This window comes from Bombus impatiens, unplaced genomic scaffold (genome assembly GCF_000188095.3).
Source record: "Bombus impatiens unplaced genomic scaffold, BIMP_2.2 scf_1079, whole genome shotgun sequence".
Classification (NCBI taxonomy): domain Eukaryota; kingdom Metazoa; phylum Arthropoda; class Insecta; order Hymenoptera; family Apidae; genus Bombus; species Bombus impatiens.
In genome coordinates this window covers 625,497-647,198 of record NT_177498.1, presented here as the reverse complement: position 1 = coordinate 647,198, position 21,702 = coordinate 625,497, and the positions used below count along the sequence as shown (strand labels likewise).

Below are 21,702 nucleotides of genomic sequence, written 5' to 3'. Positions count from 1 at the left end.
GCTGTTTGTTTAATAATAAAACAATTCGTTTTTTCTTTATGATTAATATTTTGGTGAACGATTGTAAGAAGAAATATGCTTCTCCATACAATTGAGAGGAGTTAAGAAAAAATTTTCAAGTTTAAAAAGAATACAAAATCTTTATCATGATTCTTGTACAGTATAAAACAATGTAAAATATACATTATAAAATATTACAAATTTTTATTATACATTTTAGTTTCTCTTATAAACAGAGCGATTATAATATGTATCATTTATACATATTGATGTACTATAGTAAATATAACTTAATAAAATAATGTAGTATAATATTCTGTGTTAATTGTTAAAAATATATATATATATTTTTTTTATTATATGTATATATATATATATTTCTCTCTCTCTCTCTCTTCCCCTCTCTCACGCATACGTGCGCGCGCGCACACACACACAGACACACACATACACAAAGTAGTTCAACGCAAGCATATGTAATTTTTCTGTAGTGTCTTGCTTTTAAACTCTTTATTTGTTTTTGTACTGGTTTGCTTTAAAAAATGAACAATATCTTTTTACTAATTAGATTAATTTTCTAATTATACAACTAGCTAAATTATCGAGCGTCCTGCTTGAAAAAACAAAACAATTGCATTTGAAATTTTTGTACTTATACCTTTTAGTTGTTGTTAGCCCAATTAAAATGTACATTTATGATACATATATTTGAAATATTCATAGAAAATATTACTCGATAAACATTTCCACTTTTGCGAATATTTTTAGAGAAGTAATAAAATATAATTGAGTAGATGACGAACACGTATTCTGGCCTAATTTCGAGTAGTAAGTAAGCTTAAGCCAATTTTCACTTCTATGAAGGAAGGAGCCAAGAAGAAGGTACGAAGAGCTCGCTGTTAATGCATGTGGTCAACAGCAACACCAACAAGTTAAAACTGTAAACGAAAATGTTTTGTGCGCGATATGAACTGACGACAAATGATTGCGTGAACTGCTCCAGTTCGTTATCATTAGATTATCGGCAAAAATCGTAACGATACAAAAAATATATAGGTTTTAATAAACTATTGTGCTATGATATAAGTATAGAAAATTTACTTTAGGAATACGATGACTTTTAGTTAATTTGTAATTTGACTTATATACGAGCTTATAAATAATACAAATATATCATATGTAATGTAATAATATTAATTATAGTTATTAAAAATATGATTATATGTATATATAATTAAAAATTTTAATAATAGACATATTGGAATATTAAATGTTGCCAATTTATTCAACATTTGTAGTAATACTGATAATTTTATCAATATAAGAAATTATCCTCTATTCTTTTCAATTTGAATAAAATTCGTTGCCATAGATATACGGATAAAAGAAAAGAATTACGCCAAGCTTATATTAATTTGAAAACTAATTCGTTTTTAGCGAAACACTTAACTTTCGAAGCCAGTAAAAGTATAAATAGAATATTTTCATTGCTGTTAATTCAGCAAGCATTTTTCGACGATACGTCGACGCAAGCTAAAAGAATGTATTTATTTGAATTGTTTTAAAGAAACCTTTCTAACTTTTTCAAATCGTTTCAAATCGTACTAGAGGAGAAAAATTTGTTTTCTTAAATGATTATCATATATATATATATATATATATATATAAAACATATATATATATATATATGTTATATATGTTATATATATATATATATATATATATATATATATATAATATATATATATATATGAGTTGTTTTGATCGGATGTAATATTCGTAAAACGAAATATTCATAAAATATTCATGAAATATTCATGTTATCAATCAGTGAGAAGTGCAAGCCTACCGTGTTGTGGACGCCAGTAACAGCATGCCAAGTGCAGAGCTAAAATAATAACCAGGATTTCGACAAATGCTAATCCAGTCGCAACGCCGATTACTATAGCCGCATTTTCTTCGATCGTCCTCATTATTGCTCTATAACAACCCTACAATATTTATACAGCTTTTTATATATCTCGAATAGCCTTTATAATAAATGAATTATAAAGTTATTAATCTAATCGAAGTATTTTCCAACCTGTTTATAATAAGAATTATTGGAAGTAGGACTGATAGGGCAAGATGGATCCTTCAAAATATTGTTTTCCTTTATACAACATGCTTCAGGTAGAATTTTATCTGTAGATGTCCAATTTGTACTCTCTCGGAAGTCCAAATGATTGTCTACTCCACAGCAATGAAGCTAAACATATATAACAGGTTAATGTATGTAAATCCGCTTGTTAAAACTTATTTGCGCTTAATCATTTTTTTTAAGCAGTTTAAGTCTATAACTTTGTCCTAATTAATCAAACAAGCAAATTTGTAACAACCTGTGTCATTATGCCATCCCACGTCACTGTGATTGTCTCTGTTTTATCGATGTTACTGGCATAGTATTTGATCGTAGACTTGAGAAAATCTCGTGTACTTTGCTCTGCCTGAAAGAATTGCGACGAACAGACTAATATCAATTTCTATTTAAGATTGGAATTTACGTAACTAACAATATGACGAAAGAAATAAACTTACATCCCCTTTAAGTCCAAAAGCCAAACCTACTACAACAGATTCCAGGATCAAAACGAGGAGAATAAGAACACCGTACTATAATTAAAAACTTAATTGTATCGTGTGACACTAAAGTCTCTTTCTTTCGGCTACAAAAGTACTTACGACACAAAGAAGACACCGAGATTCAAACATCGCTCCACAGTAGCCCAAAAAGCTGATCAAAAAGGTCAACGTTCCCGCCAAAATCAAGATGTACGATATTATCCTGATGACGTCGGTGTCCGTTTTGTTCTACGAACAAAATGATTGAATTTAACTCTATGATTAACGTACTATCGAATTATCTATTAAAATTTGAAATAAAAATTTTCGTAAACCAGCATACTAAATATAAAGCTATAGAAAAACTTTTAGTAAGATCTGAAATATTTGTTTTGAGTTATTTGAGTTTATTTGAAAATTGTAGATTTTCTGAAAAATCAAACGTTAGAGATACTTGGTTTTAGATAGAGAGCGAGCAAATTATACGACTTGTCTAAGTATTCAAACATATTATAATTTAGTTCTAATAATGTATACATGTATAATAAATAATATATAATATATAATATATAATATAGGATGATATTATGGTAATTGAAAGTAAAAATATATTACGATATAGTGATGTAAGCGTTGCTCTTAGTATACAAGTTAGATAAATTACGTTGAAAATAAAACAAAGAGTGAAAGAAGAAACAAAGAGAAAACAAAGGGAAGAAAATTGCACTTATGTAAAGAAAGATTGTTACTCTTCTAGTAACATTATGTACACTATATCTCTGTTAGTACCGTGCTTCCTTCGAACGACAATTAATTCGATAACACTGCTATAAATAAATATATACATCTAATCGGCGAAGGATATTATTATTAACAATATTATTATATTATTATGTTCATTATCATTCATTTAGAATAGCTAGTTTATATTAGGAGCGAACGATCTATAGTAAGTAGGAGCACGAGGAAACGAAAATGAAAACCTGTACACGATAAGAGCTTACGAGTAGAAAGTGCCGGATATATTCTTCTCGGTAGTTAACTAATTGGCAACGCTTTCGTGTCGCAATCAACGGAGCGTGAATCGGTAAAAAATATCCTATTACTACAAATAATCTTACTACCGATTGTCTTCTCTTTTAATCGTTCGATCAAATAATTTCCCTATATTGTGGCAACATCACTTGAACATGGTCGAGTGAGATTTTTTCCTTTCTTCTTTCGTTTCGTTGCTTCTTTTAAAAGGAAAATTTCTGTTTCGAGAGAATTGTTCTAAAACTTTACCAAAATGTCCGACTGATCGAGTTTGCCGACGAGATCAGTGAAAGAATTGCTATCGACGAAGAGCCAAACTCCAACCGCCAACGCAGCCCCTCCGGCTACCTGTAGACAAAGCCGATGAAAATTTAATTAATTTTCTACCACGCCAGGATGTATAGCGAGATCGGAGAGAAGAATTAATCTAGAAGTACAGGGTGTTGTAACGAATTTGATCTGGCAAGTGAGAATCCCTATCGAATCCCTATCGAATCCCTTCGAGAGAATCAGATGTCTCGCAGGTATCTCGGATATTCGGTTGAAATCGTTAGCCCTGGTGGTTAAACAGTCGTTTGAATTGGTCGTTAGCAGATATTTGAAGGAATATTCGAAGGAAAGAGACGACGAGGGAAGACGTTGCGAAGTCGCGGTGACGCGAATTTGGAAATTCCAAGTATACGTTGAGAGAGTGCAGGGAACTAGAGAGGACGATGGTCGGTCGGTATAGAGGAAATAGTTAGCGAGAAAGTGAAGGAAAAAGCTGCGAACTGGCTAAGAGAAGTGGAAAGGATATTAGGGGTGTCAGGCAAAGAGTTAAGCGATTATATAATAGTTAGATAAATAGTTAGTAACTAGATGAAGACTTAAATAGTTAGATAAGAATAAAGTATAGTTGGACGGATGAGTAGCAGTAACCTAACTAGGTTAATAGTAGGCCGCCGTGTTAAATCAACAGGTCGTATCTACGACTTTCGCTTAAATCGAGTGGTTGCTGCCAGGTAGCGGATATAAATAAGGGAGAAATTATATTTTGATTAGGAATCGAATTAACGATAAATATATGTAGGATAATGTCGCAATAAGGAATGCGGAAATAACGTCGTACAGGAATACAATACTTACGAAGAAAACGAAATTGAAGAAACATAGAAAATACTTGGCACACTGCGAAGCACAGCCCATTTTAGCCTCGTTCATTCACTGAGACTGAAACTGTATCTGTAACTGAAAAAAAGTAAATATCGTTCGGTACTCTTGCATACTGAATTAAGAATATCATAACGCGTGCTACTTGAACAGTAAATCGTAAACGAACGTTAGCCTCGCTATCGGTAAACTGATTTTTATGCTATGCGCGTATTGTAAAATATTTTTTCTAATTTTACGAAGCATTTACGACAGAAGAAATTAAACGTCATACAGAACGTTTACAAGACGTTCTCTAGTTGCTCGATTAAGACGACGTATTCGTCGTTGAAATCATCGTAGGCGGGAAACAAAGAGCTGCGAAAATTGGCCGAATTAGGACGAATTTCTGTTAATTAAGAATACGTCCTTTGCATTCATAGTCGAATACAGCATCTAACGAATGACGCGTTAATGCATTCGATGTTATTAAGACGGCCTCGTATTTCGTCAAAAGTAATCACGATGTTACAGCGTTTACGTATCGACGACTGCAACGCATGTAACGTAAAGTATATAATATTGCACACGCGTAGTAGGTATACGTACAGTGGACAAAAGTATTGGCACGCGATTCCAAAACGTTTGTAACTATTCTAAACCAGCTTCGATAATGACGTACGTACATCGACGTGCACGAAGGGTACCTGTAGGACACTCGGGTATACAAAAATTACCCGGTTACCCGAATACGCGAGACAGTTGAGAGTTTTATCGAAGGTATGGGTCTCTCTCTCTCTCTCTCTCTCTGTGTGTGTGTGTGTGTGTGTGTGTGTGTGTGCGTGTGTGTGCGGTAGCTAGGAGCGAAACGTTTGCAACGATGGAATATAGTTAAAACTGTAACTGGAAGGGACAAAGAATAGTAATACTAGGCGCGGTACGATAAAATCACAAACATCAGATACGATAAGAGGAGACATAAATATGTACGAACGGTGGGAAGGGCAGAGCATCTACAGCATCTAGAACATCTAGAGCATCTAGAGAGGACACTGGTTGGAAGACGAAAAGAGAAAATGCGTTCCTCGTAAAATTGAAATAGGTACGTTAAAACGCTCGCCAGAGAATTGCTATGGGATATAGCCTAGCGTATCGAGCGAGGAGGAAACAGTGAAAGGCAGGAGAAACGAGGCAGTGGTAAATCGCTTAAGATCCATAATAGAAAAAAAGCGTAGAGATACAGGGAATAATCCGAAGCAAACGCAAACGCAAACGCAAACGCAAACGCAAACGCAAACGCAAACGCAAACGCAAACGCAAACGCAAATGCAAACACAAACGTAAACGCGAAGAAATAACTCATCGCCCCGATGGCAACGAGGAATGAAACTATCGCAGCAGAAGGCAGAGGAAATCAGCTGAGCGGCTCACGAAATAATCAGGAAGCTATTAGGCCGAGTTACATCGCGGTCCCGCTGCGAATGTCCGCTTTAGCTCTCCTATCTTTGCGCTGCAGCTTGTAACGTAAAAGCATCTTCTATTACCGACGATGCGTGACGCCGATGATCGTTCGATTGAAAAATATCTTTTGATATTTTCTCAAACAAAAGTAAAAGATATTTTCCGATAGTTTCTTGCTAACTAAAAATCCAACCATGAGGCCAGAATCGATCGTTTATCCGAGATATATATTTGTAAAATTTATCGCGTTGTCGATCGTACGTAATATGGAACGCGTCAATGACGCTGCTAACGACGACGATACGGAATTGTATTTATTTCGTGGCGGTAATTAACGTGGCGGTAATAACGAAAAGTGGGTGCGACGTATTCGTCGTTTTCATCGGGATCATGAAGAATGTGCTTCGGAAAATTAGGAACCGCATCGTCTGACAACGTACCGTACCGTAGGATTCGGTGGTCGTGATAACGCCGATCCGATAAAATCGCTTCAACGCGGCGAATCTTCTTCGATCGACCAAGATCGACCACGATCGATCACGATCGGCCACGATCGACACGACTAGTGTTGCGTGTATAATAATGGATAACGAAATCGAAACACGAATATAGCGACAACGGCGATGTCCGAGGCGTTGGAAGTAGGGTTAAGACGTTAACAGTCACAAAAGGAATGCAACTTTACCGAATTAAATCTGCTAGAAAAGTTGTGCGATTTAACGGTTAAAAGGATTTTGGGCGGATTAATGTTGAAAGAAAGAAGCGTGTTTCTGTTTTCGGGGAAGAATCATGAGTGTTAAAATCATGAGTGTTCCATATTAGACGCAGTTACCCTATATATCGTCATATTAATTATCAACAATGTTCGTACTTGTATCTTACGAAAGAAAGATTGCTTTTATAATATTCTGGCTCGTGCTTCCTATTACGTAGATATCGTGCGCACTCTGTGCACAGGTTATAAGGCGTTTGCATGGTTAATAATATCGTGCTACTGAATCATTATTATTATCAAATTAGTTTACCAACAACGTTACGCAATATACGAGTACGTATGTATATCGCGTAAGAAGACGCATAAGAAGACGCAACGACATAATCGTCCGATCGTTCCGTCATTCGTATATGATCGATATCGAATTATATTCTTTTGAATAAACCGAGGAATCTGCAAAATTCAGAAAAACTAAGTAGACGTTATTTTAAATTACGCTTGTTCGCGGTAATTACACACGTTCGTAAACGTATTCTCGTGTGTTATCTGCTTCTCACGAAGCTCGTACAAAGAAGAGAATTTTGCATAATTAATCGTGTTAACGATGGTCTATTCGCATCGGAGTACTACAACTTGGATACACCGTTATACGAGTAAATTCATAAAAAATTACATCATCGCGACGAAACTCAAACTCTCGCATTCCCTTTCAACTACTTGTACATCAGTACATGTAATAGCTTCGAAATCCTACACTTTCGAGATAAACGATTATCTAGTTGAAACGATCTAGAGCAAACGTAGAACAACTTGGACCAATGAAAACAACAAATACGAGATTTAAAGAACGGGGGCTAGCGATCACAACGCTGCAAACTTCTATTAATTAACGGAGCAATATTTCTTGCTCGTGTCCTCCGCTATCACACGTCCTTTCTATCATTTTTCTATTACTTTTCTATTATTTTTCTATTATTTTGCTACCAAGTTAATATTCTACGCGTTAATATGCGTATAATATGCGTATAATATGCGTATAATATGCGTATAACGGCATCAAAGTGGAAACGTGTCGTATAAAGCGTCGTATTGAAAGGGAAGAAAAGATGCTTCGAAAGTTAGAGAAAGGCGTGAAAGTATTTGAAAAATTGGAAAAATCTACAACGTTAGAAGATTCGTAATTAACTAAGCCAAAAATAGAAACACGTAATTGAAAATTACTCGAGAAATAAGAAATTTGTAGCTGAATTGAGAAATAAATATGTACTATCTGTTGTACAACAATACAGTACACAAACAGACACAGTATCTGGATATATATTGTACGAAAAAGTTTTGAAATTTGTATAAATATCGTCGTCGACGTTTCGATTGCTTATGCTGAAAAAAAGGAAGAAAAAAGAAAAAGGAAAAAAAGAAAAAGAAAAACGAAAAATAATTATAAAGAGAGACGCGGCTTCCATTATCCGAAAATTCCCTCGTCCGAAGAGTTACGTCTTCCCATTAATTCGGATAGTGGAGGTTACATAGTACGGACGAACAAAGTACGCGAAACACGGTCATTTTTAATTGTAAATCCGCCAAGGGTAAAGCCAAGAGCAACGAGAGTAAGTATCGAAGAAAAAGAAAAGCGACCCGTTGGTCGGGTATAATCGAGTCTGCTGACCTAATTTTCCACGTGTCATCGTCCTCCAAACGAGAATTGCCACCTCGCCAATTGCTTACTCGCAAAAAGGTTACACATCTTTTTTACGCCCGCTGCATTCTATCTATCTCTATTCTATCTCTGTGTCTCTCCTACAACCTACTATAATCTCCGTATTTTGTATTTTAACAACGATATTGATATTTCGTAACGATATACGCTTTAGCTACGGCCGTGCAATGTACCTTTCTATAACTTTGAGGTACGGTGTTTTTAAAGAGGATCCAACAGGCATGTTTCAATTTTCTATCCGATTTGCTAATTGCAAGCGAATACCGGAATAGGCAGCGATCGTAAGGAGCAACGTCTAACGAATAAGCTGGCTGCTGTAAGACGTGCCAACCAAGACTCGTCATGACGTCTTTTGTCCGTAGAAGCCACGTGGGGCCTGATGTTGTCAGGCGGTAATTTCACGGAACGTCCTCCTTCGTAGGTGCCCCGACGATCGGATCTCGTGTAAAGACGCGACACTTTATCGCTTACCCAACAAGTGGCTCAAAGTTACAGAGAGCAACGACGAACGAATTCCTCGATCCCACGGCTTGCGGTATGTTTTTCTTTTCAAGTAAACTTTGAATTGCGCTGAAAAATTTGGATTATTCGTTCGCTCACTTAGTACAAACGATGCAAGGGTATTAGTTGTGTCGTAGGATTCCCTTTGTACTATGCGTAAAAGCTGTAAACAGAATCGTTACGAGCGTTACGTTAGATTTCTCGTATAAAAGCGCGTTCTGGGCTTGCATACGTGCGTGCATTATGCAACGAGGATACGATATACATTTGCAGGCACGTTATTGCGTCATCGTCGAAAGTTGTCAAACTCGTTGAACCACTAAAATTAAACAGATTAAATGCCGAACAAATAGCCATTAATACGACCAACCAGTCGAGCATATAACGTTTCACGAGAACGAAAACCACTTTCCGATCCAAGTACTTATTACCGCTTAAAGCGTGTTTTTGCTTTCCGCTTTTGTCGACAACAAAATATTCGTACTCACTTTTGACTCTTGGAACATTGTTCCAATAAATGGCAACTACGCCGATACAGAAATAAAAAAGAACAGCGTGTCGTTAACTTAAAAATTTATTTGTCGAAAAATCGTGTGACTTGGTGAAAATCTTGCATTTTCAGATTTGTCAAATTACGTTTTTAGTATTTTCAAATGTTCTACCTTCACAGCATCGCACAGCGAGATCGTTGCTCGCCAAACGGGGTAAAAAGCACGTTCTTCCTACGTTTGCTCACGGACGTTGTCTCTCGAGAGACCGAGCCATTCGAGCACCTTCTGCGAAGGTAAGCAGGTACGGATTGTTATCGAGACATAGAAGCGATAATAACTTTGAAATAAGGTCAAATTGAACACGCGTTTACGCCAACTCTTTCCTTCTTCCTTTCTTTCCTTTCTCCCCTGTCCACTGTCCACTGTCCACTGTCCACTGTCCACTGTCCTCGAGTGGATCCCACGTATTACGAAACACACCCTGTATACTCTCTCTGCCTTTCTAAACTTGACTTTTGTCTCCCGTCGTCCGTGGATTTCCTAGTTAGACAACATTATAGAACGAGAGGAAAGAAAAATTCCGTGCTTCCTAGGTTCGTGGAAATTACGATATTTACGAAGAGGAGAAGCGATTGAGAATGAGGATGAACAAAAGCGTGACAGTGAGTGGTGAAATTCTTCGGTATATATATATATATATTCGTCGAATATATTCGGTAATAAATCGTAGCGGTTACTAAACTACGCGTGACGCGTGACGCGTGACACGTGACACGTTCGAAACGTAACGTAATACGTTTGTAAATTATATAGAGACAATTATAATGTTGTCAGTACGAGGATAGATCGTAAGATATTAACGGAAGAAGAGGCCGGATTGTTGATTGTTATAGCGTAGAAGACGTTCCAGGGGCATCCGAGGTCTCAGATGTTCAAGGCCTGTTGGAGCCAATTTTCTTAGCACAGTATGTTAGTTAGCTAGTATGCTTTTGCGCTGTAGCTCTGCCATTTCTCGCAAAATTAGTTAGAAATGTAGCCAGCATACTGGTTGAAATGTACGTAATTCTTTTCTTAATGTATATAAACATGATGTAATGTGTTATACGATTATATGTATATAAATACGATATTGACGGATATGGAAATAAAATGTATCGTACGATAGAAAATGTAGAAAATATATAGAATATATAATAACGTTATAAATATTTTTGCCTAGTATGTATCGGGTGTAGAAAAGAATAATGCAAATTTTTAAGCAAAGTTCAAAGTATTCGACGTTGCTTTCTATAACTTTGAGCTATCTATCGGGCGAGCGACCAATTCCATCGAGAAAAAATGTGTCTTTGGACGAGATGCGGTGGTTGGGGCACCGACAAAGGAGGACGTTCTGTGAAATTACCGCGTGACAACGGCAGACCACACACTGTTTTATCGTCGTAATGAGTCTCGCTTGGGATATGTTGCAGCAACCAGCTTATTCGCTGAACGTTATTCCTTTCGATCGTTACCTGTTCCGATCGACGCTCCCTATCCAAGGGGCTAACTCGCTTCCAATTCGGATCAACACAAGATAAAAGAAATTACTCTGATATATTACTCGCGAATTGCACCGTTTTCAAAATCACTGAATCGTACGATTCATTTAGTTTCGATTATTTAAATTTCATGTTTCACGCTTTAATCGTTTAATTGTAAGAACACTAAAAAACAAAATGCTGTTGTTTAATCTGAAAATATCATTTGTTTTTGATTATTGGTTCCTCGAATGTTTGGACAGGCTACACAGATTACAGGAAATGGAGTCGTATTACTTTCAAAATAGACAAACGATAATATTAACTCCGTATAGTAAGGAAATGTCGATTAATTGAAACAAACGAATGTTTTAGACATTTAAATTATACATCGATAATAAATAAATAAAAAGTTCGCATAAACGCATAGGAAGGTTTTCCGTTTTCTCGATTTTTTTCAAAAAATCGACTTTCACCACTTTCTCAAAATATGTAGTCCAATTATATTCGTTCGAACGAGCTTGAGCACGTAACATGACGAGGGCATTGACATCGTGCAAAGTGCATGCTATGTGTTGTTATGGAAACACAATTCATCACAAGAGTAGCTTTTTTTCTTTTATTATTCATCCCTTGTCCAATATATCATATATTACAAGTAAGTAACAAATACGTTTAATTGCTCGGGTATCACTGTGAAAGATTTTATCCGAGACTTTCTTTCTTCAACTCGTCCACTTGATCTTCATGCGACGGAATTTCGATTTTTACGAAAATACGCTTTACTTTCATCTTCCCAGTCTTACTTTAATAATACATAGGAACGGTGGAATATAGCTTCTATATTTCTTATTACAAACAGATATTTCTCTACTTAATTATGTACTTCATTTTTCTAATTCTTAGATACTAACTAAAAAAACATCCGGAAGTATAAGATAAAATAATCGAGGATATTTGCAATCTCATATAATGAAATTTATATGAGGTAGAGGGGGATACATATTGCGAAAGTCTGGTTATCAAAAGACAAAAAGCAAAGTACCAAATAGTAAGTGCAATAGTTGCAGAGGAGAAATTAGAAGAGTGATATAAATGTGTTTAATTAGACACGATAATATAAATGCAGAATGATTTTTCAATTTATGAGATCAACGTGATGCCGGTGTCAAAAGGAAGGCCTTCGAGTTTGCTCAATGTCGTTCAAAACCCACCACCATATCCAGACCCATAGACCCGTAGACCCGTAGACCCGTAGATCGGTGAAAGAAATGAAAAAGAAGCACACGTTTTACCTACAATGTTATATTCCGCTGCATTACCATCCATTTTACCAAAGTTTTTCAACGACAACAAAGTTTTTCAAAAAATGCGAGCATCAATCTCAAAGGCAAATCTAACGAACCTTGATGCAGAGAACGACAGTGAGTGACAATTGATATAGGTCACAATTTTTTCATTCAATTTGATTTCTTTTAAAAAGTCATTGCGATTTTCCTTTGTTTCTCTCGCAGTTAAGTTCATCCGTATGTTATCTTATAATAAAAATCCTTTTTCACATCTTTCCTAGCATCGTTATTTTTTTTACAACCAATTTGTAAAAATCTCGTTCATCTCGGTTTTAATGCTAATCGACTTGCACTGACTGGCTTCTGAATTCACCATATGTTTTTTAAGATAATAAAGGTTATGAGAAGACCTTATGAAATATATTATTTGACAAATCGATTCGTATATCGATGATAGAACGATATTCTGTTTTCAGCATAGTAGTCCGTAGTGTCTAAATAGATATTAAAATTTATCGTTTAATTTATCTATTTAATTTATATATTTAATTATCGCGTTGAATAAAGCCGTACAATACGTCCGGAGAACCAAACTTTAAAGACGTGCAACTTTTGAACCAATAGATTGCTGAACTTAACCGTTGCATTTCGCCTTTATTCATCGAGCACTACCAGAAAATGCAAGAAAAAAGGGAAGAAAAACGAATTAAAAGACGAATAATTCCCAGAGGAAAAGTTTACCCAAATTAGGAAATTATAAATTATGACTGAGACATTAAATAATGAAAATAATTCAGCGATGTATTAATGTTGTTTGTTTAAAAAACACACACACACAAACAAACAAACAAACGTAATAAGGTACCTGTTAGAAGAATAAGATTACGAACAGATACTATACAAAATCTTTTCTCTTATCAAAAAGTAAATATAGAAACGGTATAAAAGAGGCAAAGGAAAGAGAAGGGGAAGGTAGGACAAGGAAGACAAGGATAGAAAGAAAGGAGAGAATTTCCAAGAAGGGAAAGTCGTATACCTCGTTACAAAACGAATATAAGACAGTCAATTCTGATTTCAAAATTCGATTAATAAATTATTTACGACATATTACACAAAAGAGATAAAGTAAACATTACGTTTTATGAATGCACGTGGTTTTCCAGGGAAGCCAATATTTTTATATCCACTCATTTCTAACAAAATTTGGTTAAACACGTAAAATAGTATAACAAATAGGAGTAAAATTTCGTGAGAAAATTATAATGCTTTAAAATACTAATAGGAAAACTAATAACCAAGCAGAACAATACAAATAATAAGAGAAAGGTTATTTATGAAAACTGATATTAATAAAACTACATACGTATATGTTTTAACCAATATAAAAATGTAATTGTGGTTGAAAACCAACTTTATTCACATATACATTACATATAGTAGAGAATTAATAAAAAGAATCAATTATGAAATAAGATTTTATTATTAAACTCATCTGTTGGTTATATTTCAGTCTTTATTAAATTAGCTTGTTCTAATCAAATTTAAAGTGTTTTGTGAAAATAGTCGCTAACGAAAATAACAACAAATCTTTAAATAAACGAAAACTTCAAATTTTGTAAGTAATGTAATAAACAGATAACGTAATAAGAAAAAAGGAATCGATATATTTACAATCAATATACTTAATATACTCAATATACTTTTGTAACGTCAGATATTTTAGCTTATATTATTCTTAACGTATATTAATCTCGGTTTAATTTTGAATTCTATTAAAAAATTCCGTAAAATTTATCAGATACGAAAGAAAGATATCTCATTTTTATTCGTAGTCGTACATATTACACATGAACGTTACGAGAAAACAAATGAAATGCTAAATACACAAAAAAAATCACGTTTATAACAGGAACAAAAATTAATATTAATAAATCGCTTTATAGACTAATATAGATTTTATGTAGAAAACACTTGAACGAAAGTTTCGCGTTTAGTGGGAATTTAAAAATGAAAAGTGATACTTAACGGAATATAGGAAAAGAAAGAAGCAAAAGAACAGATGACTTACGTTTACGATACCGCGCCTAAAATCCTTCAGCAAAAGGTTCCAGGAAATTAGAAGGTTAACGCAAATAATACACTTCACACCACGTCACTGTTTATCACCATTGTAAAGATAATAGAATCGAATTGTAATAATTTTACCGGCGTCATCCGTACTAACAGATTTCTCGAGACACTGACACGAGCAGAAAAAGAAACGCTGTCTCTCGATGCTGTTTGCCGCGCATCTACCACAGGTACCTGTCGCGGTAGTTCTTCTACCAATGGCGGAAACTTTGCTGTGATAGGAGCTCTCTTGACTAATCAGTGGCTAGCATCTCAAACATAAACAAATCATACCGTTGAAAGTTTTCGCGCCTTTACGTAAATATATACACAAGCGGTTCTTAATCTTTTGTTTACTACGGACCTGCTTTAAATAAGTTTTTGTTGTCCCGGAGACCCTTAAGACTTAACTCAAAATTTAAATGCCTAATCTGCTAAATATGTATATTTAAAACACCCGTCAACTGTTCATCAACAACTCTTCTGATCAATTTAATTTTCAACTTTCAAATAACAAATGAGTCTACGTAAACAATTATTTAAATGAAAATTAATTTAATAACATTTAAATTTAAACGAAAAGCCAAACATTGCCTATACATGATACATATTACATATTTTGTCTAATTATTATTTTATCATCGCATAATGTTACAAATGAAATTAATTTATTAATCAATAAAATATTAAAAATCCAATAAAGCTATTGCAGATATTTTATTATAACTATAACCATCACATACATATATTTATAATTTATTTTTACAAGATGATTTTTTTAATCATTTTCTATTTGTACACATTTATAAATAATCCATGTTTTTTTAATCCCATGTTAGAATTTTTCTGCTTATTTTTACATTATTCTATATATTTATAACTTATTAATATTGTATAAGCATATAAATTATCTATATATAACGTGAAATTATATATGACATATTTATTCCTTAATAGTTTTCACAAATTATTATTATTTAGAATATTTTTCAGTTCTAAATTAAAAAAATAATATCACCCTAATCTATAAAAACCAAAAATAGTTACGAATGCTTGTAATAATTTAAAACACAACAAACATACAAATCTAAAATAAATTTATTTGAATATCTGCGTTTAATTAATCTGAAAGAAACAAAACAAAATAATTAGACTGCGTTAAACAAAAATTATATTGTATGAATTATCATACAATACATTACAAATTTTAATAATGTTTTTCTTCATATAACTAGTATTACATAAAAAAATGTGTTATTATCTACATTTTGCTATCTTTTCTTTTTTATTATTACACATTCTAGATAACTTTTTAAGTAAATCTACATATAGCAGAAAATAAAAATTTCGGATTAATTAAGAAAATAATGTGTTGAAGAATTAAATTCTTAATAATGCACGACAAAAGTGAAAATATTTAATATTTTTAAATATCTTAAATTTACTAACATTAATGGACAAATATACATTATACATACATATATATATATATATGTATTTGTGAAGAATACAGTTTAAAAATTTACTAAAAATTTGTTCATCAAGATGAATAATATCAATTTAAACAATATATTGCTGACTGAATGGAGACTCTATTATGATACAATGTTTACTAATTGCGGCACTGAGAAACAGTAAAACTATTTTTAAAACCTCTACTGAGTTCAATTTCGCATTTGTTTACTATGGAGTTATTTGCACAAGGAATTAATATTTCTTCATTTTCTATAGGTTTAAAACGCTTGGACGGCTGGTCTAAATCTTTCTCCAAATTGTCGTCTTCCTGTACCGGAGATTTTTTGGCAAGTGGCTTGTTTAAAGATTTCACGATCAAAGAATCTTTACGAAATGTGACCTCCTTTAAATCGTAGATGAAATCCTTATTTAGAGGCTTTATTTTGTTACGAATAGGACGCTGGGGTCTTAAATTGTCTTGCATATACGCACTTTCCTTTAAATTAGAATCCTTAAATTGTGCTCCTTCCCCTTTATTTTGTAATTTTGAACTAGAGTGTTCAGTTTCTTTCACACCTGTTTGTTTTGCGGAGTGAACTTCAGAAGATCCAAAGATAACTTCCATCACCATTTTTCTAAGATCTTGATCCGCTCCCAAATTATTTTCTTTAATACCATTATCCATAGTTTCTTGAGTTTTACCATTTTCATGAACTACTATTGAATTTTTATCAACTATTTTTGTCTCTGTTTCATTCGTCCCTTTCTCTCTCATTTTAACTTCTAATCCCATATTTCCTGGTGTAATGTTAACTTCTACAACTTCTGGAGCATCAATTTCCTGTTCTAAATTCGTTATATTCGACGTAATATCTTGACCACACAAATACTGGTCATCTGGTATCTGAGTTATCATTTCATCTATAACAACACGATTGTTTTGAGCGTTGTGAACTTTATTGCAATGTGCTATACAATCACACTTAACGAAACACTTATAGTCACAAAGTCTACATTGATAACGATTCCATCCAATATGAATGGCAGCATGTCTTCTTAGATTATGCACAGAAGGGAATTTTCGTTTACATGGAAGGCACTGAAGCTTCTCAAAGTTTACTATTGAAGCTACTTTCTTTTCCATTGATAATACATGATCCAGTTTTTCAGTTGCTGTGTCATGCCCAACGTTCGCTTCTACAGATGTGCCTTTTGCAATATTTTCTAGGAATGATATAATATATCATATTACATACTTTTTGTTTTATATATTATATTCTTTTTGCCGAAACAAAAATCAAAATAAAAAGATTTGTAAAATATATTTGTATAAACTATAACATCTTAAATCTTATAGGTATAAAATATGAGATATTGTTTTTACCTGCATTATTATTCAATCTTTTTGTACTTTCCTTATTTTTTCGTTTCTTGCTTCCAATATTAGCTTTATGTTTGTTTATACTAGTATACACAATTTCTAAAGGGTCAGAAACATCACTTGCAGAAGAAAGATTGTCTTTCACCAAGTTTTCTTGTACTCCATTTGTAAGAATTCTTGCAACATTTCCATTAGATACATTTTGTGAAACTAATCCTTCGCTATTTAACATATCCCAGTCGGCTTTACTTAAACTGGCAACTGCTTCCACGCGAATAGATGTTTCATTAGTATCTCCATTTGAAACATCATTTGATGGAATTTTATTGATCTTTTTGTCTTTAGTTATACTTTCATATGCTGCAACACGCCTATTACAATATTGCAAGTGAGCTGATAACGCTGCTTTTCTATCAAATCTCTTTCCACATCCACCACATCTTTGTAACTCTGTATCCAATTCTAACTGATCTATCCATTCCTATTAAAATAATGTATTTTATATTAACAATACTTCAATAAAGACAAAGATATAACTATAATTACCAAAATACCTGTGTTTCATTAGCCCTTAGTGCACTATTCACTAAAGTTTTTTGAGCATCCTCCTTTTGTAAATCTTCAGCAATGGTAGTATCTTTAATAAATGCTTTCTCTTGAATTTGTGATCTGAGTTTCCTCACTTGTTCATTAGATTTTCTATGAACTATATTTCGTATTTAAAAATTTCATTAAAAGAATTCTAACTTCTAAAAAATTAATTCTTGTAGAATTTTTAGTGCTTATTATTAATCCTTTCGCAACTGCGAGATATTTCGTTACCACAATATCGTTTATCAACACCATAGACGAAATACGCCACCATAATGATGTCGCTTACGCAACGCTATGAACGAGATATCTCATTCTGCAATAATATTTATGCAATGCTACGGAGGAAATATCTTATGTCAGTATTTACAATTGAATGTTAATCATCAGACTCTCTCTGATATTCTGCAGCTCTCTCTGTTTCTAACTACAACATTTAGAGTTGCATTTATTTATAAGAATATAACGTATACGTCAATCACCATTTTGTCAACGTTTCATCCCAAATTTTCCAATAAGACATTCAGCATCCTAATAAAGACACACAAGGTATCTCATCCATGCAGCGATATATCTCATTCGCAGTTGTAAAAGAATTAAAATTACAATTATTTTCCTCAAGAAGTTATAAAAATTACTTAAATTTAATTACATAATCATTAATGAAAATTATTGAAATTAATAAAAATATTATTATAATACTTTTTGCACACCTTTAAAGAGATGCCTATAAACACTCCACGTATTTGCAAATGTACTAGAACAACAAGGACATGGGTAACATAACCTGTGAGATGTATGTAGTGTCCTTGTGTGAACTGTTAATGTTTTTTTCGTTGAAAATTTTGCATAACCTAAAAATTAAACAACAATGCAATTACAATTTAAGATGAATAAGTATTATTATGCATATAATGGACAAAATAATAAAAACATACATATAGGACAAATAACTTCCTTATCACTTTCTTCATTATTACGAACTTGAGTTACTGTATTACCACTCAACTTTTGACTAAATTCTAAGACTTGGCCATTCAGATCTAACATTACAGTCCTCTCATTTATATTTTTTAGCTCTGTTACCTAAATATTATTTGGTTGAGACATTAATAAATCATTAATGTATTGGACCAAAATTTAAATAGCTCTAATTAATTCTATTTGTAATTATTTGCAAGTATTATAATTATTTATAAATACCTGTGCTTTCATTAAATCTGTATTACTCTCAGTTGAAAACACTGATTCAACAGTTTGATATACTGCCGATGAATTTGAATGTACAGTCTCCAAACATAATCGTTGAGTGTTTGTTTGTATGTTTTCTATTTGTTTTTTCTGGAGCGTATTAACAATCGCGGTGAGATCCTTCTTTTCCTTTTCTTTGCAAGCTTGACTTCTTAAAATTCGATCATTTCCACATCCTTCTTTAAATAGGCCCTGCGTTTTTTGTATGTCTAAATTATTCGTAGAAGTCTGTAACATATGCAATCCATATACTACATATGCATATACATATATATACTTATATATGTACAGGTAATATATTATACATAATAATAATATACACATATGATATATTATACATAATATACATATGCATTTCTATTTCTAAGATGAATTGTGACAACTTGATAAAAATATAACAGATTCAGATAATTTACAAAACAAGTTGTAGTAAGTATTATGTAGAATGATCATTTTATATTATATTTTTCTTTATGTATATGAAATAAAAAAATTTTCTTTAAGTAAAAATATTGTTACTACTTGAATATGTATAGATTAGATACTAATTAAAATTATCTAGTCTTAAGTAAATATATCCAAATTAAAACATTTAACGGTATTTCAAACAACAATTAAATGAGATATTTCACCAATATTATCACGAAATATTGCAATTATATAAAAACAAAATTCCTTTTATTCTTAATATTAGGTTTATATCAGATTATTTATATTTTATAATTCTAAATTTAAAATGCATTATCTAATATTCTATATATTTTTAATTGAAAATATTACATAATTTTGAAGACAGATAAGGTTCTGAATCATCTAAACATCTTATTATCTAGTTTTTGCCATATGACTCATTTTATCAAAGTTAGATTCCATCAAAATATTAGTTAAGCAATCTTTAGATACATTTTCAAATATTAATTTTTAGCAATCTTGTCTTTATATAAAAATATATTAAAATACTATATCATATACTATATCATACATACTATATCATAATCGTTGGAGGAGTCCCTAACAAATGTAACATCAAATTTTTCTTTACAATAGACACGTTTATGAGAAATAAAATTGACCAAACTTCTAAAAAGGCTTCGGCATATGCGACATTCATATACTAAATCACATTCATATGCCAGAATAGATCTAACTTCATCACTGCCATTTTCTAAAATTTTGCTCACACGATATAAAGTCGAATCACTTATGTCTATAGGCGGATGTAGTTGTGATAAGTCTGGATTTACAGAAGTAATTCCTTTAGGAGAAAATTTAACTTTCCCAAATTTCCCATTTGATTTTTTAGCTTTTGTCTTTGATTTCATTTTGTATTGAGCGTTGTATATCCAACGTATTATCTTGTTAAAACTGCAATGAATAATACATTATTAAATTATATAAGCTCGTAATATCAAATTTCTTACAAAGTAAAATGTTTATGAAATTCATAAATCGCACTATGACAACTAGTTATAAATTTAAGAAAATTAGATGTGTTAAAGAAGAAACAATATGAGAATAAATATAGTTGAAAAATTGAAGATGTTATTTACAAAATTACAGAATTATATATGAAAACTAAGGTTTAAAAAGAACATGTATTATTTTTCTTAACAACTAGAATACTTCAAAATTCAGTAAAAGTTTTAGATTTAAAAGTATATTGAGAAAAGCGTACAATAGAGATGTACCGTCTCTCCTGCATTTTACTGCGTAAAAATCGGTCTTTACTTTATAGATTTTGAATTTATAAATAAAATAGAATACCAAGAATCAAGGAAACGTATTAGAACTGTATTATCCCACAAAAAAATAACGCAATTTAACTCTTCTTAAACGAGGTGGATCCACGATTTCGATCAAGCTGCGACCTCCATTTTTCCGAAACCTAGAAGTTCTTGATTCTACCACCGCTTTGATGAAACGGTATCAAGTAGCACTTTCAGTTCACGGATAAACATTTTTACTTGCTTTTCAACATTTCTTACACATGGAACATTACAAAGTAATCAATTATACAGTATAATTACGTACAATGATAGTTTGATGAATTTGTAAAATCAAAAAAAGATTACGAATATTATACTCTTTCATTTGTACATTGATCATAACAGGTTATGTCACAGGAATTTTTAGAATGCATCGAAATCTCAGAATGGGCTTATTCGTTATTCTACATATATGAGTTAAAATAATAATGATAATTATGACAATAGCATTTTTAGTAAATATTATAAACTAACTTAACAAATTCTATAGACATAACGACAGAAAAAGATTACATGATAATATATAATAACAAATGACACTAATGTAAATAATGAAAAAATTGACTTACTGTGATAATTTACATTGTTCTACATTTTTTAAATGTATGAATGTTAGAATGTATTATTCTAATAATTTACAAACTTACTGTGAATATCATTACTGAATATAATTTCCTTAGAAATTATTCAAATT

The 21,702-nt window shown here is 32.4% G+C and overlaps 2 protein-coding genes and 1 long non-coding RNA gene across 8 annotated transcripts; 1 reads left to right on the top strand and 2 right to left on the bottom strand.

The window, feature by feature from the left end:
* Positions 1-477: 477 nt before the first annotated feature.
* On the bottom strand, positions 478-14,777 carry LOC100742160 (tetraspanin-1). 3 transcript variants are annotated; one of them, XM_012391540.3, is made up of 9 exons: positions 14,524-14,777; positions 4,762-4,863; positions 3,886-3,984; positions 2,722-2,850; positions 2,578-2,652; positions 2,379-2,486; positions 2,084-2,248; positions 1,850-1,991; positions 478-938 (listed from the first exon to the last, which is right to left on the bottom strand). In XM_012391540.3, the coding sequence occupies exons 2-9, from the start codon at positions 4,834-4,836 to the stop codon at positions 913-915; spliced, it is 819 nt and encodes a 272-aa protein (XP_012246963.1). In that variant the 5' UTR covers positions 4,837-4,863; positions 14,524-14,777; the 3' UTR covers positions 478-912. The 3 variants fall into 3 exon arrangements, with proteins under 3 accessions (XP_012246963.1, XP_012246964.1, XP_024226757.1); XM_012391541.3 differs by lacking the exon at positions 14,524-14,777 and adding an exon at positions 9,821-9,934; XM_024370989.2 differs by lacking the exon at positions 14,524-14,777 and adding an exon at positions 4,926-5,311.
* LOC117152317 lies at positions 8,750-10,908 on the top strand. Its single transcript, XR_004462667.1, has 4 exons — positions 8,750-9,192; positions 9,829-9,950; positions 10,243-10,704; positions 10,869-10,908. It is a non-coding gene; the product is annotated as an uncharacterized LOC117152317 (long non-coding RNA).
* Positions 14,778-16,068: 1,291 nt separating the features above from the next.
* Positions 16,069-21,472, bottom strand: LOC100747944 (zinc finger protein 800). Of its 4 annotated transcripts, none has more exons than XM_033323611.1 (8): positions 20,931-21,472; positions 20,229-20,607; positions 19,195-19,470; positions 18,930-19,077; positions 18,705-18,845; positions 17,955-18,106; positions 17,404-17,881; positions 16,069-17,243 (listed from the first exon to the last, which is right to left on the bottom strand). In XM_033323611.1, exons 1-8 carry the CDS (start codon positions 20,942-20,944, stop codon positions 16,177-16,179), a joined length of 2,655 nt encoding a protein of 884 aa, XP_033179502.1. In that variant the 5' UTR covers positions 20,945-21,472; the 3' UTR covers positions 16,069-16,176. The 4 variants fall into 4 exon arrangements, with proteins under 4 accessions (XP_033179502.1, XP_033179504.1, XP_033179503.1 ...); XM_033323613.1 differs by having other exon boundaries at positions 20,424-20,607; XM_033323612.1 differs by having other exon boundaries at positions 20,918-21,471.
* Between the last annotated feature and the right edge of the window lie 230 nt (positions 21,473-21,702).